We start from the raw sequence: 26,731 nt of genomic DNA on the forward strand, positions 1-26,731 counted from the left end.
AAAAGTATTTCTGGAACTGTTATTATTATTCATCTCAGGTTTGACACAAACACTGAGCCCTGTAGTGGAGGAAAGCCCACTGGCTCTTTCCTGGCCCCAAACACAATAATCTTCCTTCCTTTGACCACCAGTAGTTCACAGCTAATGTTACACTTTCAAGTTCAAAGTGTAAATATGGCATCCCTTGTTTTGCATAAATCAATTAAAGCTTGGTTGCCAAACAGGTTGCCTGTGGGTTTACCTGAAAGCATTATAAATATAATCTGTCATGTAGAATGCCAAGAGATGAAAACTCAAAATGTTCAACTAAACATGAGTAATGAGGGAGTGACCTTGCTTACGACTGCTTCTAGCACATTGTGGAATGTAGCTCCTAATTTTTGTGGTATGCTAATTTATAATTCGTCTCTTTTGTTGCCCGAAGCTAGACGAATGTGGCGTTTACGGGCCTGTTTGTATTATCAGGACAGAGAATGATACTGTAACGTTGGCCCGAGTGCCGCAGGGTGCAGAACAGGACGCACAGACTCCCTCGATTTAATGAGACGTTTAATGACATGGAACATACATGACACTTGTGGCACTCACACATAACAACGAAGTGTAGACAGGAACAACGATATATCACGCTAACAATGGCGCCACACACACACACACACACACACACACACACACACACAGTAACAACGATCAACGATGAGGCACACACAGGCGGGGGTTTAAATAGACTGACAAACAACACGGAGGGTTTGGCTACAAACTATGGTGAAGCCCCCCTGCACGTGGCAGGCCGTACCACGTGACTCATGGGGAGGGAGCGTTCCATGAGAGATGCGCTTAACACGGAGGCAATAAGGCTAGCTGTGATAGTTTACTCCAGAAGCTGTGGAGTGGTCCGAATGTGGGGAGGGGAGGCTGGCATTGGAAATTGTCAGAAGGGCAGCTCATTCTGCAGACCGCACTGACGAGCAGAGTGTTGCTGGAACCCGGCCGCAGAGAGCTGGATGCAACAGATGGTGAAGGCAGAGGGTCTAACTGTCCCTCTATTCTGAAACACTCTCCCATAAGTTTGCGTTTTGTTGAATGTATTGACAAGAGAAGAAACTATTGTAAGATTTTGTCTATTGCAGTTTTGTTTATACCAAGGATGCTTTTTGGGTATAATAAATACATACAATATATTGGGTTGCTTTCGCTCCTGAAATTGAAAGGCCTGTTTTGGAGCCTTGCGGAACCATATCCGGGGTCCAGTTTCATGACAGTCAAAAGTCTATTCACTGGGTGTGGCCGAGTCTAGAAAAAAAAAAAAAAACAGTAGCACCTTGGCAGCGTAGCAGGCAGTAGTAAGCCTAAGGCACTTTTTAATGTGTTCATATCTTACATGTATGTATTCATCCTTAAGAGTGAAAAATAGGCAATTATATAGCAGTTTTCTCATGTCTTCCTCATATATTTGTAAAAGTTGGTTTACAAAAATAAAAAATACAAAATAAAATAAAAATCCTTTGCATTTTAGCATGTTTTATTAAAGGTCTATATTTTAACTTACATTATTGTGGAAGTCTCTTCAAGTCTGTGCAGTTGGTCCATTAAAGTGAAGGCCAGTGCCACCCTCACGGTTAAGGCTGAAAGGTCAGCTATTTTGAGACAGTAATGCTGAATGTGCCTAAAAAGGTTAACAGCCCATGAGCAAGGCTTCTGTGAATTGATACATTATAACTCATATGATCGTAATACATAAGAAAACATGGAACATGGCGTGGTTAACGCAGGCTATTATTGCAAAATAGCTTGGGTTGTCTGCCATTACTACGTATTTTGTGAACTTAAGAATTTTAGGGGACTTACACTTAAATAAAATGCCTATAGACTTTGGCCACCATTTTATTTCGAGGCCTTCTGTTCATACAGTAAGCAGGGAACTAACAGCCAAACAAGAAATAGAGACACACACGACATTAATGTATTGCTGAAATGTTCAAAGTGTGCAATGGCATCACAGCAGAAGGTGGTGCTACTTTGTTCGTTTGTGGCTTTAATAAACTACCAGTAGGCCTTTATTAAAGCACGCGCGGAATTTTAACTCCTTCGCTATAACAAGCTCCTGACAGCCTCCAGTTTTGGAAAGTCACACAAGTCTGAACACGCCAGGTATAACCGGGAACAAGTATGCATTACGTTAAGTCATTATGTTCACACCTTGTCTGATACTGAATAATGTTTTCTATCGGATTCATTTGAAAGGATCCGCGAGTGGAAACATGCATATAGTTGGTTGGGTGTGTGTGTGTGTGTGTGTGTGTGTGTGTGTGTGTGTGTGTGTGTGTGTGTGTGTGTGTGTGTGAAAGTTTCGGTTAGTGGCGAGCCGTGCTGAACAAAGTTGTAGAACAGGTCGGCTTTTCTGCCCTCCCTCCTGGCCGTTGTCCACTGCGAAGTTGCCTGCGAGACTCCTGACGCGAATTCGCCGAGGTTCTTTTCATTTTCACAACACGTAAGCCTTTCCTCGATGTGTACTGTAATTTTATATTTCTGGATTGCAAATGAAATGCGTTTTATGCGGTAGCCAATATGTGGAGCAAAGACAAATGCCACCTGAATTGTCTGTTACCATTTGACTCGTGATCACCGCTCAAAGCTCGCTCCTTGCTGTAATTTAAGTATAGACGTTGGGAATTAGCGCACATAAGACTTCCTATGTTCCTGCTATTTCTAGTGATGAATCAGGGGGTTGCTACGGAGCGCCCTCACGTGAGAACACTGCTCATTAACTTCATTTAGTTGGGATGCGTGGCTGGCTCAATTTTACTCGTTTTAAATAAATTAACGGCTTTTTGAAACTTTTTCGCCCCTAAGCAATGGTTTGGAGATGGTTTACATTCTACAGACAACTATTTGTAATATTTAAATAAATGGTCTGATTGCAATGTCATAGTCTGACTTCGAGTTACTTTAGATCATACTGAGTAATAGAAAGCTGGATAAACTGTATTTTCTGTGAAAGTCGACAGTCGTGGCCGCTACAAGCGGTATAGAGGTGGATTTCGCCTCCCGACGCGTGGGTGTTGCTGCTTTGCCTTTCTAAATCCTTTGGCTCGGAGTAGACTGCATAGTTGGTTGGAATTGTTATTTAGATGTTGTGCAAAACCATATTTAGTGGGTGGACCATCAACCAATTGGCAGGGTAACGCGCATCTTATCTCCATTAGTTATTAGAGAGGGGCTTAGCATTCACAGGGACCTAAACCAGACCTAAACCAGACGTGTGTTTGACTCTTGCACTCCAATGGAGGTTGAAGGCAATTCCAATACTGGGAGGACAGGCGCCAGTATTGGAGATGCGCTCGAATCTGGTGAGTTACGCGTAGTGCGGAATGCCTTCTTCTGGGAGTTTTTCTTTCTTTGTCTGTTTTTGTCGTTTATTTGGTCATTTTGATGCCCGCATCATTTACATATCACCAATTACACACCGACATTTCCGCCTTAAAAAGTACTTCACAAATACTTTTAGTGTACATTAATTCATATTTTGAAACGGTTTATTTCCATACCGAATAAGACAAGAAAAGGCTTTAAATATTAGCGTGAAAGGGCACAGTCTTGAATTTAGCATGGGTGTGCAAAACGTGCCAGCATTTCTGGAGATTATATATTAACACCGTAATCATTTGTGTGCTATGTGTGCATCGAATATTCTGTTATGAGATTAGCGAAGCCTGTATTACAAAGATAACCCGTCTTTTTAGTTCCAGCTCTCCTGTTGAAAGGAAAAGCTTGTCAGAGTCGCGCATTGCCTATAAGTCACAATATGTACCCACACAGCGAAGGAGGGAGACTGAAAAGCCGCTAGAAACCAAGCTGTGTTTTCCTCAGGAAGGACAGCGGTACCACGGGCAGGTGGTGTAGTGCTGGACCTGTCAGCAGTTGGAGGGATTCCCCGCTGCTCAGACCTGTACGGACGCGATGAACGCAGGGGGTATTTAAACACCATTGGCTGGTGGACGGAAAGACTGTGTGACAGAATTGGGATGTCTATATTGAGTACCCACATTTATTATGATCTCAAATGAAATGATAAGTGCTCACTTGCATGGGTTTGCTTTGGTTTGTGATGCTGATTTAAAACAAACAAAAAACAATGATAATAATTATCCATTGTAAAATGCTAAATAAGTAATGAAATGTATGTTTACATGGTATACTTGTAGGATACCAGAACTCCCCCAATACTAAATTCGCCTACACAGTGCTAATGTTAGTACACTTGGACCCAAGTGAATACTATAAGAGTTCATTCAATGCTGTGTTTGTTCAACACTGGTGTTTTTGCTGTGTATGCCTGGCAAATTCAAGGCGACATGTGTATTGATTATAGCTTACATGCCATTCTGTTTGTACTAAGGTCTTGGTGTTTGATTTTACCCTCATTGTGTCCCTTTAAATGCCATGCCAAATGTTTCAAGTAGTGAGCATTTTGGATGAATGTATTTTGTCTGTACTCTCACCAACAACATGATTTAAAACATTTTATTTAGAAACAGCAGCATCTGTCTATGGTGCATCTGTTACAGTTCGCATCAGCAGTCAGTCTGTATCACAGTGTCTAATGCACAGAAACACAACTAACTCATATTATTCTTATTTTCAATCCATGATAGGGATGAGTTAAAGTTGTTCAACTGCTGCCATTACAGCTGATAGTTTTAAAATATTAAAACTATGGATCATCATAAAACAGGACTTTAGGAATATTGAATGAGCAGGGCTATTCTGATTGAGCTAAGAAACCTTGGGAGAACCAAGACTTAGGAGGAAACCCATCCTCCATGTGAGACCCTGTTTGTAAATAGTCTATGCTATACTACATTATATATAGTCCATGTAGCCAGTTCAGTGTAGGTGTAGGAGTCTCAGCTACTTCAGTGGGTATAGGGTGGGCGAGCTGTTTCTGTGTCCATTGGAGTAGTTGGAGTGGGTGGAGGGATATGGCAGAATTAGTTTATCAGCGGGCATCACCAAGACATTGTGATTTGGGAAGTGTTACCCTCATACAATACCAGACCCAGACATGGTTCTTGGATACTTCTGTTATGATAATGGTAGTTATAGTAACGGTAGTTGGGAAACTGTGAGCCAGTGGTAAAACTGCAAGATTATTCAAAGCTATGGCTTCATACTTTAATTGATTATCTTTAAAAATGTCATAGATAAATGTTTCTAATTTCGTATAAAGGGGTTTAAATAATTACCAGTTAGTTTAGAGATAGCAGCATCAGTGTTACAAATTACATTCTCCTTTTATATTGAATTTACTTACCCCTTGGAATGGATAGTAACTCGTTATTGAACATGTACTTCTTGAAAAGTAAACCTCTACACTCTGGGTCAGATTAATTAAACTTTACGGTAACCGCGCCACGCAATGCAAAATGTGCGACAAGATATTTATTTCCTATTCATAAAGTTACCGGGGCGATAATTAGCGCGCCGGTTTCAACTTATCGATGCAATAAATTCTGTTGCCTTAAAATCCGCATATAGATGATCCAAGAAACAAATGATTGACCAACCCGTCGTGATACCGATGATACGATGAAAACTACCAGTTGCATAAAAATGTAACTTTCATCAAGACGGGAATTGCATAGTTGCACTGAAATTATGACTTCCGCTCTTATAAATCAATGCACAACAGCAACATTTCTCTCCCCTCAGTCTATACCTATTTATAGTTTCTTACTCTATAACACCTGTTTGCATTTCTCATGGCAAAGGTGCGTAGAATTCTGAGATCCTTCTAAATCGAGTAATTTTCCACTTCATGTACTCCTACTATTGCAGTTGCAAAGCTTTGTCATAATGCTCACTTCCAGCAGACAATGTGTGCCTTTTAATACAGTTTCCCATTATCTAAATGGATGGTTGTATCGAATTTTGTTGATGACTTGCATGCCTGATCAAAAATTGTTAGAGAAAAGATAATCAATTCTACACCGGCGTTTCCGGAAATGTAGCGTTGGACAGGTTCGGGTAGTATTTTTGCGGAGAGTTGGTCTATTATGAATCGCCGACATCAAATGCAAATAATGAGAGCCAAAAGGCAGTCGCCAGAAATCATGCAAACAATTTTTAAAAAAAATCCACGTTTAGGAATGAGGATATGCTCGTGATACGGCGGTCACATTTGCTGTTAAGGTCACGTTATACATGTTTTATGAATTTGGGCCTATGTCTGTTTCCTGAAAATAGACCTACAGTACTTCACTCTGCAACACCTCGTCTCTAGAACAGCGAGTAAGGCGGCTATTGGCCGTAGTAACCTATGCATCTAGTACCTGTCACTGTATAAATGTCTCCAAACACATGCAGATACATTTTCATGGTTGTCCTGCAACATATATTTTCTGCCAGTGGGATTTCCAATACTGACACATATTTAAAATTCATAAACAAAACCTTTCCATTGATTTTCTAAATACAGATAAGTAATCTCTCTGAAGTATCTGTCAGTACAGATTCTCCAATGACAGTATTTTTTAGTTTAGTAGTAGACTTCAAAGACATCAGAATCAATATCTCCAAGAATTATTATAATATTTTATTCCAGTCAGTTAACGCATTCACTTTCTTCTCTTGTCAGGTAAAACCTTCTTGGTTCAGAGCAACCCGGAGGAGCAGCTCCCGGATCTGGGAGAGGAGGCCAAGATGTGGCAGAAAGAGAAGTATGACTTTGTTCCAGGTGAGGACAAGGACCAAGAAGACGTGAATCCCACAACCGCAGGGGACCTCGCGCACACTGAAGATGACAACATAGTAAGTCAGATCTGGTGAGGTACTACACCTCTCCATTAAATTCCAATTTTATTTAGCAATTTTGAAAAGCCAGTTTGTCGGTTGTCCTGACACCACTTTGAATGCTGCTGGTGAAACCGATTTGCAAGGCAAACTATGAATGGTGGAATATTTGTTGGTGTCTCTCATTGGTTGTTTTGGTTGAAGGCTCAGATACAAGCTGACATCATCTCGAGTATTTCTTCTTGTACAAGCTAAGAGGGTCGGTGTGATGGTTTCAATGTTGTAGCACTGGCCTGCTCATGCAAAGCAAAGACACTCTTAGCTAATCAAACCAATGCAAACTATTTTTGCAGGGGGGGTTTGGTCATTGTGCTCTGTTCTGCATCGTGTTTTGGGTCTATACTTTCTTTTTCCAATGCGCTTTGCCTGTTTGCTCACATGCCTTTGATTTTGCATTTAAATTTAGTGCTTTATTTGCATGCTTTTGATTTTCTCTGTCATTTTGCTTTTCACCAGCGCAAAACTGTGGAAACCCAAACCCTACAGAGGAAGTATGCAAACATAAAAATCAAATTTACCAGATGTACAAAATGCTGAATATAGTTAATTTTAGTATGTTTGCTAGCTTCAGTGCAGTGATTGCTTATGGACAATTGGTTTGGATCCCAATTACTGAGTACATAAACTCTATTCTGAATTTAAATGGAAAATAAAGATATGCGTGCAAATTTCCCATGGTAATGACTGCAGAAAAAGCACTTATTAAAGATTTAATAGACATACAAAATTCTAATTCAATGACTTAAAGGGGGGGGGGGGGTCTTTGCAAAGAAACAGCTTCCAGAGATGTATTGCATGTCCTTATGTTCCCTATGAGGAAAAACATTTGTTCTATCTGTAGAATGGTTTCTTTTGAAAAACAGTTCCCTTTTTAGTTCAGCTTCATTGCAGTGTTGCCACCTTTCCTTCAGAAAGTCCGTCCCATCATGCAAATATGCTAAGACTATAGAATGGCCAATACACTACCAAACCATAAACTGTAATTTACTGATATTAACTCATAGTCCATCTGAAGGCAGAATCATGAATAAGTAAACCACTGGTTCCGAGACTATTTCCTAAACATCATCATTTATCCTCTCGCTGTCCCCGTCGACACGGCCATTTGTTCAGTGTAGAATGTGCAGATGTGGCGACGCTGTGATTTTCCGTGCAGAGAGCGCTGCTATATTGAGAAGCCAGGAGTGCAAGTGTCTCTCCAATGATGGATGTGCTGGCATTTTCACACTTCTAGTCTAGGAGGGGCTGAGGCTTGGCCGCTTATCCAAGAGTGATTACTGACTCATAGCTATCACCAAGCACCTGTTCGCTTTCAGATCTGTTCATGTTTGTCTTCTTTTCCTTATATGAAGCAGCCAATAGGTAATCTTACCTCTTTCATGTAGCCCTTGAGCAATCTGTCTCATTAATATGTGCCATTTCAAGCACACCTCCTGTTTTCCCCTCCAAGTAAACTTTTGGTTCATTAGTCACAGATCTTAAACCTGTGAGGTATATCTTTGCAAAAATGTACCAGGATTTAAAATAATTTGCTTTCTGAGCTCATTCTGTTGAAAAGCAAATCAAAAAATGCTTATGAAAAAAAAAACAAAAAAAACACAATGTTATTGCAGTGTTCTCTTTGAATGGGCCCATCATATCAGTTAGCAGTGATGTGCCTCCTGGTATCTAGGAATGTGCTCATGATCATATCTTGGGGGATGGGGAACATTATGAGAAAAACCTGGTGGACATATCTTTCTTCATTTGTTTAATCTGAATCAAAGTCATAACTGAACAACTGTGAAATTGCCCATTAAAAAAAAAAATGTTGGGTTTTTCAACCAAGGCTACAGCATCTTTGCACATTTGGCAGACAATCTTGTCTAGAGCAACTTATATAGTTATATATCAGATTGATAGTACATCTGCTCCCTGAGAATCAAACCCATAATGGTGGTATTGCTAGCACCATGCTACAGTGGCATGACCAGGTGAGCTACTGAAGCTAATCGAAAGCTCCTTATATTGTCACGACCTTCTGTAGGCTGGGAGGTCATAACATAGGCTTTGAATGGAAGAGCGGTAATAATGAATAATGCAAACTAGACAAACAGGTTGATGGCAAAGGTTAAGTGTATTTACAAGTTTTGGTATTCAGGGACAGAAATATACAAGAAACTGGTACTTCAGAGCTTCAGGAGTGGCCCAGGCCAAGATAACAAGCAAAACCAAACAAAACTTCACTAGTAACAAAAAGACAACTGACTAAACTAACAAAAAGAACAGAGATTAATCCACACCCACAGGACATTTTATACAAGCTACAAGAGACAACTATTAGCCAGTAGCCAAACCAATAAGGGACAAAGCAAACCATAAATCAAGGGGAGAATCCAAAGTCATACACACAAATCCAAGCAATCACAATATCAAAAAACAGACACCAAACCAAACACTAGCAGCACCAATCTCTTCTCTAACAAGCCCTAAGCTATGCCCTTTGCCCCTTCCTCTTCCTTTTCTATGGTCCTCAGATCAATGCAAAACCTGGTACGGATCAGGGTGGGGCACAATGGTGAGTCAGAGGCAAAACCTGGTACGGATCAGGGATGAGAACACTGGTGAGTCAAAGGCAAAAAAAGGGAAGTCTGACACAAACACACAGGTGGACTTCTCTCCAGAAGTTCCACATTAACAAATACATTAACAATTATAACAAATATAAAATAACAATTATAAAACATCAAATAAAACTAAGCACAGGGCTGATGCCCTGCAGCTACCAAATTCTCACTTCCCTTTTTGTGCAGGATATTCAAGTTAAACCCTTACACAATGAGGGACCAGTGCATACGACACTGGTTTGTGTTCGCCATGCGGCTAAAAAAGACGATGGGATAACGGTCAGTATATACCGTAATCGGCTGAGAATGTCCGTAAATATAGACTTCAAAATGCTGCAGCATTAACAAGAGAGCAAGTGCCTCTTTTTCTATGGTGCTGCACGATAATTGGTGCGTTACAATTTTTTTTTTTTTTTGAGAGATAACAAACAGGGTATTCTAATTCTTGGGTATCCTCCAGCATGAGAATAGCACCAGCACCTACACTACTAGCGTCAACCTCCAATATAAAGGGCCGTGCAGTAAGAACAAGAGTATGGCATAATAAAGTTTTGATAGCATCAAAAGCATCATGGCGGACAGAGGGCCACTCAAAGGGAACTTTCTCACAGAGTAGGTTCGTTAGGGGTATAACAATTACAGAAAAATTACTACAAAAATGTCGGTAAAAACCAGCTTTACCTAGTAAACGTCTGAGACTCAGTTTGTTGTCCAGGACAGAAATGGACAGAATGGCCTGGAATTTGACATCCAGAGGACAAACCATCCCATGGCCAACCAGTATGCCCAAATAAGCTACCTCGCCCTTATCAAAATCACATTTGTCTAGATTTAAAACAAGTGACGCACCCTGAAAATTTCCACACAAAAAAAAAAATACATCATCCATGTAGGCTTCACAATTTGGGACATCATCTAGTGCAATATTCATAAGTCACTGAAAGGTTGAAGGTGCACTTTTGAGACCAAAAGGCATAACCGTGTACTGCAGGAATTCATCAGGGGTGGCAAAAGCTGAAACGTCTGAGGTGTGAAGAGTCACTCTGACATCCCAGATCTGAATAGCTTAAATGCAGGTTAAATAGAGTCTTGAGTAAAAGGTATAATTTCTTGCCATTACACTGACACAATATCATGATCTGGTGCCCATGTGTATGCCACCAGAATGCACACCAGTGAACCTCACATCCCTGTAAGGAGCATGAGCAGAATTCCACTCCTGTGCTCTCTCTTATGTACACAGGGTTTGAAAATGTGAAAGTCCCATACAGAGGGTTGCTTGGCAAATCGTCACTAGGACTATATAGTACAAAATCTAGAATTTGATAAGCTTTGTGTCTGCATCTCCCCTTTCTCCATCTCCAAAGTCGTTGAAGGGTCCACTACATTCGGACCTGGGGCCGTACTTTTGGGATGGGCAGCGGCGGATCGACTACGTCCTCACTTACAGCGTGGTGAAGGCCCCGCGGGCCCGGCGTGTGCCCTCCAACAGCTTCATCCGGAGCCTGAGGGAGAGCCTGAACCGTAGCTTCCGGCACACCCGGGCCGTGGCACCTCCTGAGAAAGACCCAGAGATCGACATGCAGGAGCAGAGGCTGGACCACCACGAGGATGACATGCACTTCCAGAGGGAGGAGTTTGAGCAGAAGCTGGCGGACATGGGTCTGGAGCTGGAGAGGGAGGAAGGGGTGAGTTCGCATGCCTTTCAGCTGCTTGGCTGTCTGCTTCGAACTGCGTTTGAGGTTTCTTTAGAGCTGGACTCACTCTTGTCCGGCAAGGGAATATGATTGGGTGCTGGAGTGTTCATAGCCTTGTGCATTGACAAGGAATATGACTGGGGAATAGGAAAGCTGGATACAGTGTCATTTGTCACAAAGGTCTGGTCATGTGTGGGTGTTGTGTTTCTGAGGACACATCCATGCATCATGTGGCTATGACTTATTTTTCTAAGACAAATTAAGTCAATAAATGATGCCGCTGTCATGTATTATTTGCTTAGTGATGCTAACATTACGATCCAGAATTAAGGGCTTTGTTTACACCTAATTTTTATTAAATGCCAGCACCGAGCTCCATGTGTCTTTTATATTCTTGGCAAGTGTCTGTGTGTGCTGCATAAATGCAGTGCTTTGGGGAACACTTCAGCAGTTCTGGCATTGTACACTAATATCACAGAGTGTCTTTTCAGCAGTAGTTCTCCGAACATGACTTTACACTAGCAGGGCTAAGCTCACATAAGTGAATCCTAGCAAACTGCAACAAACAGAAGAAACCCTAGGGACCAGCTTGCAAATATTTGTGGCATATTTACTCACCAGCCACTTTATTAGAAACATTCAGTGACCCCAGCTGTACAATTGCAGACTGTAGCTCATTTGTTAGAAAACACACCACATCAGCCAGTCTCTGGGCAATTCATCACTGGTAAATTTCCGACTACGGGATCTCTGCTGACTGCCGACAGTCCTGTGTTCAGGGCTGGAACTTTTAGTTATTAGCACTGGTAATTATTCATATATACAGAAATGGCAGGAACTACACAATTAGCTGACAGTTAGCTGATCAATGGACTGTAGAAGTTAATTAGTTGGAAGGCGAAGTGTATGCTTTTTACCAGTGACAAAACCTATATTAGTATAGTTAATTTTCCATAGTTTTCCATATATAATTGATCACCAATTCCCTTTAGTTTCTGGTTAACGCCAGTTTCTCTGGGATAATACTCATTTGTTGTGAACTAAACGTTCAGTTACATCATTCTTGTCACTTGATATTTACAGGACAAAATGCTGTGCCTGAATTGATGCTACATCACACACTCTTCCACTAATATACCTTTATTTTCCTCATTGACACTGAAGAATAGGACTTTTTTTGTTGTTGTTGACTTTGCTTGAATTTTAGTTACATGGAATCAGCTGTAACTGAAAATGTTCTGAACGTTTAAATACAAAAAAAGAAAGAGGACATGGAGATTCAGCTTGTGTTTGTGTTGTCTTTTCTTGGTCAACAGAAAAAGATAAAATGAGTCTACCTATTTCATGTTTTTATGTCATAATTTGGCCCGTTATATTACAGTGGAGGCGAAGTTAGGCCTGGCTCACCCTGCAGACTCCTTACAGCAGTGATAATGTTCTTCTTTGCTCTTCTGTGTTTTTTTAGACTAAAGTCCCAGGAGTGGGCTTCTTGAAGATCCACGCACCATGGAGCGTGCTCTGTCGAGAGGCCGAGTTCATGAAGCTCAAGATGCCCACCAAAAAGGTTTGCTCATTGCTGCCTGAAAATAACGTGCTTGGAGCATCGGGCGTATTTTACAGCAAACTCCAACCAGAGCTTTCCTGCTTGGAAATTTTCAGAAATATAGCGTCAATCCAGGAAGCAACATTGTAGAGAAAATCAATGTTTTTATCAACAAGATGACTGCACATTTCTATACCAGAGTGGAGGACAATCGCATGCACTCTGAAAAACATCTCTCCTACCCCTTCTCCAGGGAAAAGCAACACTTGTAAGTAACTCCACACTAGCCAGCAGAAGAAAAGATGTAATATATCAGGTTTCCAGAGCCACTAGAGTGAGAAATATTATCATTAATTGGCTAAGTAGCAGATTTTGGATAAAACAATTATAATAATCAACCTATAAAGGCAATTTAATACTGAGGACCACTCAGTATCCCATCAATGCCCTATGTTTCTACACAGGTTTGATCTCTCAGACAGAGATTCCTTCTTCAACAGCAAAATTCGCAGTTTAATCGTGAGTATCAGCAACTGCCAGTGGCGGAGTTCCTGTAGGGATTGATGATGTGAAGCACAGTGTCTGGTTTCACAGTGGACCTTCACTATCTCAGTAGGGAATGATGTCACCTCATATGTAGGTTGATCACACAGCACAACCTTGCAGACACACGCAAGAACAAGCCATTTATGTCGTCAGTCAATTGCATCGAATGCCAGTCGAATTCAGCTTGCACTGAGCCCTTACAACTCGGACCGAATTGTCTGAGGGTCATTTTACAGGATGTGTGTTAGCATGTCTCTTTTGAACAATACCATTTTGACCGTTGTTCTGTGGTGAAAACTCATGTTCTCCTTCATCAGGTTTTTGAGATCCTAAAACGAACAAAGTGCACAAAGGCCAAATACAATATAGGTGAGTAACGCCTTCACCTCCGTGCTGATTTAATGCCGTTGGTGGGTCTAGCCAATCATTCAGCCCATGATGAGCTATCGACTTAGCCAGTAATGGATCCACAGAGTGAGGTCATGCACCTCTGACCTTTGCATGTACTTTTATACAGGCCATCAGCCAACACACATCACCACAGTTCATACAGCTTGCGGTGAAAATGTCAATAATAGCAAAAGACTATTGCCATATTATCCCGCGAGACAGAGTGGAAGTCGGAGGGTGTGTGAAGTTGCTTGACACTCTGGTCTTAACGTTGGTGATGGCTTAAAGAAAGATGTGTGTGTGTGTGTGTGTGTGTGTGTGTGTGTGTGTGTGTGTGTAGGTATGAACAACCTAATTGCCAATGGCGTTTATACATCAGCCTACCCACTGCACGATGTAAGTAAAGTCAAAAATTGTTAAACAAACAAGCAAATAAATAAATTGTGTTCTTCATGTGTCTTTATAAATAATTCTTATTACAGGGAGAAACTGAGGGTGTTGATGTGGAGCCAAATGACAGAAAGGTAAGAAGAACTGAATGTATTCTCACAATGTCTTATAATACAGTACAACGTTAATAGAACAGAATACTGTGCTATAATGTAGTTTTGGCTTTCATTAATAGGAAATATTAAGGAAATATTAAGTCATATTTTGTTTACAAGACTGGGGGTTTATATCATTGGGATATTGCAAAAAGATCAGTAATTTACCCACTTTACCTTAAAATGATGGTAAATTGTCTCTATGCCTGTTACAAAACCAACTACATTCAAACGTACCTGTTAATATTTAAATTATTTAACTACTACATTAAATTACAGATATTATTTTTGAACAGAGTCAATAGGTCTTTGCCTTTGGTTACATCTTAATGCCCATTAAAAGACCCCCAGTGTTAGATATTTTCAGATATTTTATATAGATAGTTTCAAAACAGCACTCAGGTACTTCATGTCCTGAAACACTACTCAGCGTCTCACTACGTGCAGGAAATGGCTACTCTCCTGGATTTAAGCCGTGTGGCAATTGGCCAGTTGTCTATATGTATCCCTCGGTGACAGAAAGCCGATCGGGCTGTGGCCCGTGGGGCCTGTCCACAGCGCACAATCAGTGCAGCCCTCCCTTTAACAAATAATTGTCAGTGTGTGAGTGTCACCAAGGCAACAGGATAATTTCCCACTCCACCATCTGTGAGCAGCACTTCAGCTGGCTTGCTGGCGCGTCTCCACAAATATCAAGAAAAAAAGAAACAGAAAAATCCGTTTTCGACGTGCGAAGCAGCAGATTGCCAAATGTTGCAATTGTAAATGGGCTTGGAGGGAAGGAAGCTTATAGTTGTGTTACTATACAGACAGAGAAATAGAGTCATTTTAAAATGCCCTCCACTCCAATGGCTTTTGTTAGTTTTGTTATACCGTCTCTTGCTAGTGAGCCTTCCTCTTTCATGAAAATGGCTGGCAGATGGTCATATGTGCACTCAGCGAGCCTGATATGTGCACTCTGTGAGTGTGATATATGCACTCTGTGAGAGTAATATGTGCACTCTTTGAACTGCGTGAAACAAACACAGTTGTTCCACATATGTGCATAGCAGAGGAACTCAAAAGCGAACCTGCTGCATTCTTTCCCATTGTTATGTCCTCGAGGTGCAGAATAACAAGTCCATTACAGGCTATACAGGGGTTTTGTTTTTTGTTTTTTTGGTTTGATCATAGTTTTGAATTAATCACCACTGGCTTGCCTTCTTCTCACAGTTCCCATTATGTGGGGGAGTTCAGTCACCACATGCCTGAACTCTGTTGATAAATGGCTTAATTACTCTATATTCCTGATGTATGTCAGTTGAATTCTATTACTTTCTGCACAGCTCTTATATGAAGAGTGGGCCAGTTACAGCCTCTTCTATAAGTACCAGCCCATTGGACTGATCAGGTAGGAACTTTATCTCTATGTGTGCTGTTAGATACAGAGACGGCTGTTCCCTCTATATTCTTTATGCACAATATATGATTCCTTAACAGTGGGAACTGGCCGCAAAGTCTAAATGATTTAGGCGACCATTATGCTTACGCAGCCAATGCTGCAGTTAAGAGCTCTTGCTCTTAACCACTGTGAAAATTGTTCATTCACATTCTCTACCTCTTACTCTCTCTCTCTCTCTCTCTCTCTCTCTCTCTCTCTCTCTCAAGGAAATACTTTGGAGAGAAAGTGGGTCTGTACTTCGCCTGGCTGGGTGTGTACACTCAGATGCTGATCCCGGCATCGATCGTGGGCGTGATCGTCTTCCTGTACGGCTGTGCCACTGTGGATTCCAACATCCCCAGGTCAGAGGGCACAACTCACTCAGGCCTGACACATGTGACCAGAAAGCAGTGAGGGACAGCATTGCCGCTGCATCTGCCTTTCACCGCCTTGGTTGCACTTCATCCTCTCTCGGGTCCTCTGAGGGTGAGGAGTGTGACCCCATGTGCATGCCTCACCCCAGAGAAGCCCCCACAAGTGACACCAGCTCCCAAAGGCCCGTGCAACTGTGGACCTGACATTCCCAGTGTCGTGGGAGGGTATGGGTTGGTTCCAAGTGGCACACCTGTTATGTTCACTAGTGAACTGCCAAGTGCCTTAGAGCTTGGCACGATGCATCCGATACATTTTAAACTAGGTGGGGAACTTAAAGACATTGTCCTAATGCAAGTACGTTTGTGATCCGGCAAGTTGAAGATATCTGATTCACCAGGCTAACAGCCAGTGGTTAGCTGGAGCTTGAAGACAGCGGTAATTAGATAGACAAAAGTTGTTATGAAATTGTACGAGTCATAATGGACTCTATTATGGAACATAATGAGAGCTCTCAGCATGTGCGCTACATCCCCAGCACTTCCAAAGGTGCACTCAGCCCCATGCCAAAGGACAACATGCAGATCGGGACTTTAGAATAGACGCTGGCTGTCAGTATTCATGCAGACAAATGACAAACCTCCCACTGATCTTCTGAAGCTTTCACTGGCACACTGAGTGATTTGCTGCGTCATTACAGAATTACTTACAGAATTACTATCTTACTGTCTTATACGTTATCTTATAAGTTATTGTATGGTCTTGTGTTATAGGTCAACTTATGTTATAGGTTATTATGTGGTCTTATGCCATAGGTTATTATGTGGTTTTGTGATATAGATTATTATATGGTCTTATGTTATAGGTTATTATATGGTCTTATGTTATAGGTTATTATGTGGTCTTATGCCATAGGTTATCTTATGATCTTAAGTTATAGGTTATTATATGGTCTTATGTTATAGGTTATCTTATAGTCTTATGTTATAGGTTATTATATGGTCTTACATTCTAGGTTATTATATGGTCTTATGTTATAGGTTATTATATGTTCTTATGTTATAGGTTATCTTATGGTCTTATGTTAAGTGTTTTTTGCTTTATTTTAAAGTGCACATTTAAGTGCTCAGTGAATGAGAAAGGAGGTGAGTTTTCAGACACAGCCAGTGTCTCAATGGTAAAGATTGCCAGAGAATGTTCAATCCACCAACTTGGTGCCAAGACAAAGAAGAGTCTTGTTACACCTGTCATCTTTGTGTAATGATGTAATGTATGTGTTGTTTACATTGGCAAGTAATGAACTTTAAGCACTTCAAATCTGCATGCTCCATTCTGCCAAGGCAAAAGTACACACTTTTTTTCCCCCTTTCACTTTTCAAGAATAGGAATGGCGTATATATTTGATCAGAATATGTCTGCTCCATTTGTCATTTAAACACATTCGTCGAGATGCCAGACATGACTGTCGGCAGAAAGAAGAGTGACTCCCAGGAGCGTGGTGTGTCAGTGTGGTGTTCATCTCCTGTCTCACTTGCCCACATGCTCAGCATGGAGATCTGTGACGAGAGGAACAACATTTCCATGTGCCCACTGTGCGACCGTCCCTGCGGCTACTGGAGTCTAGTCACAGCCTGCGGCACCGCCAGGGCGAGCCACCTGTTCGACAATAGCGCCACTGTCTTCTTTTCCATTTTTATGGCGCTCTGGGGTAGGCTGCAGTCTGATCCGCCCCCCCCTTCTCTGATCTGAAAAACGCTTATGATGTTAGATGGAGTTTTAATTAGCTACATATGTGACAGACATTAGCGATGTTCCGGGACTGCAAGCTGAGCACTCTTTCTCGTCTATGTTCTCTCCCTTGTCTTACTCTCTTCCTGTCTCTCTTCTTTCTTTCTCTCTCCATCTTGGTCTTGTGGTTCTTCTTTGTACAAACCTAAATCCAAAGCTTATCCCTAGCTGAGCAGCTTAAGATTCCAAGACTTGGGGCTCTTGCCTAAAATGTGCCCTTTCAGATTCAGGCTTTTTAACAACATTCTGGTTATGTTCCCTTTTCCTGTTTTGGTTCACACCAGACAGACTTGAATGAGATATTGACATGTTGCACAATTTAATATGCATTTGCAATGTAAAATAATTAGTAGTAAATGGGATCTCTGGAGCCTTGTTTTCTCATGAACGTATGAGTTAAACATGGTGTGTCTGTGTTATTCAGCCACCATGTTCATGGAACACTGGAAGAGGAGGCAGATGAGACTCAATTACATCTGGGGTTTGACAGGCTTTGAGGAGGAAGAGGTGAGTTGAATGCTTTGCCATTAAAGGACAAAGATTGACCCCAAGAATGATCCTGTAATCTGTGGGAAGCATTTCCAGCAGTCGGTTTTGCCCTGGAGTCCTTTTTTCTGAGAAATAAAGTGTCTGCCCTGGTACTGATTTCTTTTTTATCCATGTGTTTTTGTACAGGAGGAACATAAGGTTTGACCTTTAAACACAAGGTTTATGTTCTCTCTCCCCACTCGTAGCTACTGCACACCAATAAACAGGTCCCCGAGTCTTAAACAGCTACCAGCTTCGCTCATTGCGGATTCCTTTGTGCAAAGTGTGTGTTTGCACAAAGGATACATTACCAAATCCCCATGGCCTAGATCTTCTCCGATTTTTAAAATGAATCAGGTGCTTGGTGTGTGTGTGCATGTGCACGTACGTGTGTGTGGAGGGTGTCTGAGTTACTCCTGCTCCCTTCTGCCGCTTTGCTGGAGGTCAAAAACTGCTCCCTTTTCACTGTCTGTCATTCAGGGTATCATTAGTGTCGAACACGGAAAAAAGCGCAACCAAAGGAACGGTGCTCAGTGCAGAATGAATGCCTCAGAGCGCACGCTAGAGTCCGCCACCAGATGCTAGGTTGCATGTGGTACGTGCTTGCTAAATGCTATCGCGACGCTTTTATAGAAACACTCAATCGCGCCGTCTGACGTAATCGCGCCCTCATGTGCGTCCGGTCCTTTCGCCGGCCTCAATTTTGATCAATATACGCCGCACGCCATAGCGTCCTGAAGCTCCCATGCCCGTTCTGAGCTGTGCTGTATCCCTCAGGACCACCCGCGAGCGGAGTACGAGTTCCACGTCCTGCAGAAAAAGCTGAAGAACGAAAACTCCTCAAAGGTAAGCCTCTGTCCTCTGAGGCCTTTGGGTGAAAAGCTCCCGTTACTCCCGCTACTCCCGTTATGAGCTTTGATCCACCTCCTCTTGACTGGCGATTTCATATACCGTTTATCAATATGGCCGGTGCTCCTGTGCTTGCCAGCTCTTGTGTGGCCAGAAAGCCTGGTGGTTCACTGGGTAACTGCCACCGTGAACACGCTGACCCAGTTAGGTGTGTGCCGAACTGAGATGTGAGCGCGTGAGAGTGAGTCATGTCCAGAAGCCACAGCCTGCTCTGGGTGCCTGGGCAGCGGGGTCACCATCCCTGCAGTCAGATCTCCTCACAAGCCTGCTGGATGACGGCCATGGCCGGCCGGGCATTCACAACAGAGCTGTGGAGCGTAAATAGATCTTACTTGTTTTTGTGCTTTTCCTAGGTCAAGCACCACAAGCTGACATGCAGAGACAGGATGCCAGCTTACATGACCATCCTGATCACCATGGTCTTCATGGTATGGTAACGATCTTCTCCCCTGAACCTACACCTGGACATGCAGCAATGCCAATTTATTATTAATGCTGTCGGAAACACTTCATTATTAGAAAAACATGGCGGGTGAATAGTTATAGGCTACAGCCAGTCTGTTGCTGTGCGCAGTTTCTGTTAGCTATCCCCCAACCCTTCATCGGTGGTCAGTCTCTGACCAGAGGCAACACCCCAGAACGCTGTTGGCTGCATAAGTTTTGGAGACTAACCACTAGCAGCTCATGCCTCTAGCAGCATTTATGTGACACTGCTGTGTTGAGAAAACTACATCAACCAAATAAGATGTGGTACTGCAGTCTGTAGTTTTACACATATAAAATGGATTTAGAAAGTCAGTGTACTTAGTAAAGTGAGCAGTGAGCGTAGATGCAAGGTGGGTGCTTTTCATAAAATGGGTGGTAAGTCTATATAGATTCTGAAATAATACAGCAAAATTGAATTACCTGACATTAACGGTTGTTATAGAAGGTAGAGTGTGGATACTTTCCTTTTGGGTCTTTTTTTTTTTACAGCAGTTGTTGCGTGCTCTGTACAGATTCTTCTCACCGTGGCCATCGTGCTTGGAGTGGTTCTGTACCGGATTTCCATCACAACAGCCCTGCAGTTGAGCTCGGCCTCCGCCTTCCGTTCCAACATCCGGGCCACGGTCAAAACCACGGCCGCCATCATCAACCTCATCGCCATCATCATCATGGACGAGATCTATGGAGTAGTGGCGCACTGGCTCACCGTGAAGGGTGAGCTCTCCTTTCTTGACCGCACTCAGATGATAGACTCTGCCACCTTACGTTCTGTGTTAATAAAATGAAATCCTGCATTCCACAAGCGCCAACTGACTGAAGTATTTCTGTCTGTGCGTCGGCAGAGGTGCCGAAAACGGACAAAAGTTTCGAGGAGAGGCTGATTTTCAAGACCTTCGTCCTGAAGTTCGCGAACGCCTTCACCCCGATCGTCTACCTGGCTTTCTTCAGAGGCAGGTGAGAACGTTCCCACCTGCCTGTCTCGCCCAGTCAGAGACGGTCTACTGCTCCTCGCCACGGCAGGGGTGGGGGAGGGGGTGGGGGTTCTATTTTGAGCCTCTCTGTAGCTTAATTATGTTTTCTCCATAGTGCTCCTGTTAATACAGTGCACGTATGCTATACGACCTGTTATATAAATTCGTGCGTGCGTTAATATGGTGGCAAGTAAAAACTTGCCTTGACCTCACTCTTTCTGATGCCCTCAGGCTTGTTGGCAGGCCAGGCAACTATCTGTACGTCGTGGGGTCCTACCGGATGGAAGAGGTAGGCGTTTGTTCAAGCTGATTCATTTTAAGTGCACAAGTCCACCTTTTCTATACCGGCACTCAGTCAAGCTGACCTGACATTGACTTGAAAAGACAGTTGTGTCATTCGTTGTCTGAAAGTGTACACCTACGTGCTTGCGGTACCACAGTCAGCGCGGGAAGGGTGGGGCTCGCAGTGCTGGGTTTTTTTCGCACCGATGTCTTAGCAGGTAACCCCAGCGTCACATTGTATCTGGCCGCCTGGCCGTTTCTCTGCTGCCCTACAATGCAGTGCGCACATGCGGGCTGCCTGATGGAACTGTGCATTCAGCTGTGCATCACCATGCTCGGCAAGCAGCTGATCCAGAACAACCTGTTCGAGATCGGCATTCCGTGAGTACAGCCCAAACAGACGTCTCTCAGAGTGTGGTGTGCAGTTGGGACTCACTTCCCTGCACCAGGACAGTGCTGGTCCAGGGTTTGGGGTTGGAGACTGTGAGAGGTGGGTGTTTGCCCTCTGCTAATATAATAGTGTATTTGCGAGTGCAGACCATGCCTTCAGTAGTGATTGGTATGGAGGTGACTGTGAGGAGTCAGGGTAGGTTGGGTGTCAGATTCATAACAGAGGAAATGAAGGGGAGGTTAGGGAGTATTAATAGGGAGGAGGAAGAATGGAATTCCCAGGCTTCAGTTATCCCATGTTATTTCCATGCAATATATATAAATAATAGACATAAGCATGTAGCAAAGCACATATAAAAAATGAATCATGTTTCATAACGGTTCAGTACAAAATTTATTTGATTTTCGATATTTTAAGAGACCTTATATTGATTCCACAGAGCTCCAATTATATAGCACAGAATGGTTTCACTCAGAAAAAATACAAACATTGTTCCAATCCAGGCAACTGAACGCCACATAGAAAACCTTAGAGGACATAACACGGACCCTCAGAGAAGGTTGATGGGAATACTGATGATATAGCTTTACATTTTGATATACTGTTTCAAATGCTCATTAGTTTTGTTTTCAATAATGTATTGAAATAGACTGAATGTCTCCATTTTATAGTAAACTGAAGAAACTCATCCGCCGTCTTAAGTCAAAGCAGAATTCTAAACAAGAAGAGGAGTTTCAGAAGACACTCGCTTGCCATCAGAAGGACTACTTCCTCAACCCTTATGTTGGCCTCAATCCAGAGTATATGGAGATGAGTGAGTCACTGCCTGCCCACACACACACACGGGAGCAGAATATACTCTGAAATGGTCGCCAAAGGAAACAGAAATCATTTTTTGTTTTGTTTGTTTGTTTTTTTTTCAGGAAAGAAGTTCTTATATTCTTGTAATTCCTTCTTTCCACGACTAACATTCGCTGGTTATTAAAGTCTTTTGAAAACCTCTGTAAAGTTCACATACAGCACAGAGAGATGCTCCGTCTACTAAAGGCCACTAATAGCAAACACAGGTTTTGGAATAGAAGTACCAGTGTGTGTATAGCACACACCATCTTTTCTTTGGTCTGTCGTCACTTTCCATCTGCATCTGAAGTGGATTTGGGTGGTGTTACCTAATCCAGCCCCAGACACTGGGTGCTGCCCTTGTGCTACCAGCTCTGTGGAACGGAGCGGCTTTCTGTGTGCCCTCTCGGCTCCATTTGCTTCGTTGCAGCGTGGGCTGCCCTCCTGCTAAGAGCGAGGCATTATGGGTCTAGAGGGGGGTCGGCAGTGAGGCATGACATTATGGGCTTTAGTTCTGGCACAGCCTTATCAGTAATCCGCCCCCGTCAGGCCCCCCCCCAACACACACACACACACACACACACACACACACACGCACACACACACACGCACACACACACACCGCTGCTACCTGCAGTAAGCCTTAGCTCATTATCAGCAAACGCAGCTACAGAAATGTTGCTTGCGGCACATTTATCAAGACGCAAAGTTTCACGTGTGCAATGTAGATTTGGAAAACAGCGTTGGCAGCTATTTGATGGCCTTAACCAAGCCCTTGGTACATATATGAATATTTTGGCAACTTGCCCATGCCATCTGATTCTTTCCTGAGCTCTGTACAGCGTGGTGCCCTGGGAGTTGGGCCTTTGTTTGAAGGATGTGTATAAGAAACGGCTGCTCTTGTATGTCCGTGTGCCCCGTGTCTAGTCATCCAGTACGGGATGGTGACTCTCTTTGTGGCTTCCTTCCCTCTGGCTCCTCTGTTTGCACTCCTCAACAATATCATCGAGATCCGCCTCGACGCCAAGAAGTTCGTCACCGAGTCCAGGCGGCCTGTTGCTGCTCGAGCCAAAGATATCGGTTAGTACTCCACGTCTGCGCTCCGCGTCTGTCCCATCTTTTTCAGGTAAGGGGGACAGTTGGACAGGGTCAAACTGGCTAAGGTGTGGTCACTATGAACGCACCAAGCCGCGCTTCTTGTTGAACACTCGTTGAGAGTGTCAGCACGAGGTGAATCAGCAAAGGAATGAACATGTTGCTGTTCCAGCTTTTGCGGTGTGGTGTTTCCCCGTTACTGCTCTGCCTGCAGTAACATAGGATTGTTCTCTCTAGAGATTTTCCATAAATAGTACAATGCATATCAAATCTGTTCAATTCAAGTCAGTATTCATTTGACAACCTCCCACTTACATAAGTTGTAACTGATTATACTAAATACTCAGTTCATCTTCTTAAAATAGTTATGATGATCTCAGATGTTTTATCACCTTTTACTTTTACAACAGTTATTTGTTTTGACATTATGAATCAAGATGATATCTCTTGGCAATTTGGAGTCATTGTCAATTTGGTCTAATATAGGTGGGTGAAAAATTTCTGGGTAATACTTTACCACCACCTTGTGGTGACATACTGGCATTGTTACATGTATTCAATATCAGAAAGGAGGAGTTCCTCAGTGAAAAACTGGCCTGTTTGTTTAAACCAGTCTCTGTTTTCCAGGTATCTGGTACAACCTTCTAAGAGGACTAAGCAAAGTTGCAGTCATAGTGAATGTAGGTTCTCAGTTCCTAATTTCTGTGCACACATACTGACAGAAATTAGTGCTAAAAAGTACCATCAGGTGACATTTATGATCAAATCAGTTATGAAACTCTCAACTGTTCACTGCCAACATTTTTTTCTCTAATTATTATTATATTGGTTGGGATCATAATAATGTTTGGGTTAGTGTTTGTAAGAGATTTCGTTGTTCGATGTCTCCCCTCAGGCGTTCGTGATCGCTTTCACGTCTGATTTCATCCCACGTCTGGTGTACCAGTACATGTACAGTCCTGATGGAACTCTGCACGGTTTTGTGAACCACTCCCTCTCCTACTTCAATGTCAGCGACTTCCAGAACAACACAGACCCACCACAGCCCGTGGGCTACAGAGTAGAGATTTGCAGGTGAAGGTCCAGATAGGATGAAGAGTTAAAGCACTGCGTTTTGGCATTGCATATGGTGTCCTTGTTGTGACCTTCACACTATGAACACTTTCTTTAGATACAAGGACTACAGAGATCCCCCGTGGTCAGACACTCCATATGAACTGTCGAGAGAATTCTGGAACATTCTGGCAGGACGCTTGGCCTTTGTCATCATTTTTCAGGTCAGTGAACGGCACTCGTCTCAAAGAAAGCATCGACGCCATTGTGTCCCAACTGATTTTGGCACTGGCCACTTTTCGGCTGTAGTTACGGTGCTCCCCTCTTTGTCTGTCCACCCAGAACGTAGTGATGCTGATGACCGACTTTTTAGACTGGCTGATCCCCGACATTCCCAAAGACATCAGCTTGCAGATCCACAAGGAGAAGAACCTGGTTGTAGAGCTGTTTATGAAAGAGGAGCAGGGCAAAAGGCTCCAGCGTAAAAGGCAGAGCACCGAAAGCCTGGTACAGTCCCGGCATGCACAGGCTAGCGACTGCTAGGCAGAGGAGGGAGCAGCACTCCCATTCCAAACCAGAGTATGCCATCACCAAGCCTGAGTCCAAATATAACACTACAGACAGGCATACGCACTGGAGCCAGAGCCAGATAGCAAAGGATGTTACAAGGCCGCCATCTTACTCGCACAGTGGAGCTTGGCTTGTTTTTTTGTTTTGTTTTTTGTGGAAAAAAATGCAGGGATATAGTTTTTATCAATATGCAAATCATGTAGTTTCAACGGCTTTGGCAACAGACGATGAGGAGTAATTTACTGTTTGTGTAATGCAGAGAATCAGATCTTTTATGTAGTTTGTGTGACTATTGACTTTGCATTTATAGGCAACAATTTATTTAATTTTATATCGATTTTATTTAAACAATATATCCAGTAAATATGAAATCTTTTTAAGATTGTCTAAAGACGTTTTACATGATGCCACTGGTACTAAATATGACATTCAAAGTAGTTCAAAATTGTTTGTAGTCATTTTAAAATAATTATTTTACAAAGTGACATTCTGTGAAATACTGTGCTTGGTAGTGGTAGCGACCTTTCAGGACAATTCAGACCATGACTGATGAACGTCAGAAGGCATGGAATATTTGAGAAAGCTTTTTATCAGTAAGCATCACATAAAAGGTTGCACAGTGATTTACTGCAGACTCTACTGTAAACTCAGCTGAGTTCTCTTCCCTGCATGTCTTGCTTCTGTGTCAGTCTAGCTGGAACTGAAAAAGAATGTTCATCAGGTATATGATCCTCATTTAATTCCATCACTCTGGCTCAAAAAAACAAAAAAACAAACAAACCTGAAATATAAGTACATGAGAAATTTTGCTGAGGTAAAATAAACAGAACACACTAGTTACAGCTCAAGAGGCCTTATCTTTCCTGGAAAGTAACTATGCTTTACAAACCTAGATTTAGAGGTCTTTAACCATGGTTTACTCCCCACCCTACACACACACAGACACACACACACACACACACACATGTAAAGTCTCTCCTGTTTTCTCTCTTTGTTTTTAAACAATTCAACAATTCCTTTGGTTTTAATCATAATCAATTTAAGGAACAATATTGTGCATGTGCATTACGAGGAAAACGTTATGCTTATAACACTTGGGAGACATTTTATACGATTATAAAAGTACTAAACTTGAAGTCAAATTTTATATGTATTTTGTTTGAACTCACAGCATTTTGTTCTCTTCAAACTCATCAAGCACAGCACTGTTTTTGAACTCTTGTTCAGTTAATCTTCTTCTGGCTTTTTCATGCCACCAGAGGTGTTTGTCTGTCATGACTAAAATACAGAATTTAAAAACATTGTAAGCACTGTTACATTGTCTACATGGTGTACTGATCTTCAGTACTTCTGAGAAAGAAATGGCTGTTTTGTCTTATTTTGAAGTGCTTCTCCAAATCTTGGCAAAAGTTCAAATCTACCACATTCCAATGACTATATCATCTGAATATATTACTATACACAACTGATTATTGAAGACAGACCTGCATGTTGTATCTTAGTTCACAGAATAAACAAATAATAAATAACAAATAATAATTGTATGATCCCAAACTGATTTTAAAGCTAATATGCAAAATAAAATAAAAGCAAAACATTTAATTTTGTTTAGTAAAGCTGACATTCTGATCCGCATGGAATCAGCTTTGTTTGCCCCTCATGTTTTTTTTCCCCTCCCGTCATGATTTACTTGTTTCAACTTAAAAGTCCCCAACTTTTACAAACCAACACTGAACGGTACTGTGCTCTGCATGATAGTCCCAAATGTAGTCCTTTCATCTAGTAGTTCATCGTGGTAAGCTTCAGTTCATGTCTTCATAATGAAAATAAAAACAGAAAACCCTGAA

At 42.3% G+C, this 26,731-nt stretch overlaps 1 protein-coding gene across 13 annotated transcripts; it reads left to right on the forward strand.

Annotated features, from left to right (window-relative positions):
* Window positions 1–2,323: 2,323 nt before the first annotated feature.
* ano1a (anoctamin 1, calcium activated chloride channel a) lies at window positions 2,324–26,731 on the forward strand. 13 transcript variants are annotated; one of them, XM_081709781.1, is made up of 28 exons: window positions 2,475–2,491; window positions 3,235–3,350; window positions 3,871–3,949; window positions 6,638–6,810; window positions 9,369–9,737; window positions 10,826–11,146; window positions 12,621–12,719; window positions 12,815–12,966; window positions 13,163–13,217; window positions 13,562–13,613; window positions 13,975–14,030; window positions 14,117–14,158; window positions 15,505–15,569; window positions 15,827–15,961; window positions 17,519–17,679; window positions 18,184–18,266; window positions 19,065–19,133; window positions 19,550–19,624; window positions 20,195–20,396; window positions 20,525–20,636; window positions 20,885–20,942; window positions 21,216–21,316; window positions 21,998–22,140; window positions 23,094–23,246; window positions 23,889–23,941; window positions 24,157–24,335; window positions 24,433–24,538; window positions 24,657–26,731. In XM_081709781.1, the coding sequence occupies exons 5-28, from the start codon at window positions 9,444–9,446 to the stop codon at window positions 24,855–24,857; spliced, it is 2,967 nt and encodes a 988-aa protein (XP_081565907.1). In that variant the 5' UTR covers window positions 2,475–2,491; window positions 3,235–3,350; window positions 3,871–3,949; window positions 6,638–6,810; window positions 9,369–9,443; the 3' UTR covers window positions 24,858–26,731. The 13 variants fall into 13 exon arrangements, with proteins under 13 accessions (XP_081565924.1, XP_081565928.1, XP_035384865.1 ...); XM_081709803.1 differs by lacking the exon at window positions 2,475–2,491 and having other exon boundaries at window positions 3,221–3,350; window positions 9,369–9,455; window positions 9,645–9,737; XM_081709788.1 differs by lacking the exon at window positions 2,475–2,491 and having other exon boundaries at window positions 3,221–3,350; window positions 3,744–3,949.

The sequence above is a fragment of the Electrophorus electricus genome, chromosome 3 (assembly GCF_041902795.1).
Source record: "Electrophorus electricus isolate QZ-2024a chromosome 3, ASM4190279v1, whole genome shotgun sequence".
NCBI lineage: Eukaryota > Metazoa > Chordata > Actinopteri > Gymnotiformes > Gymnotidae > Electrophorus > Electrophorus electricus.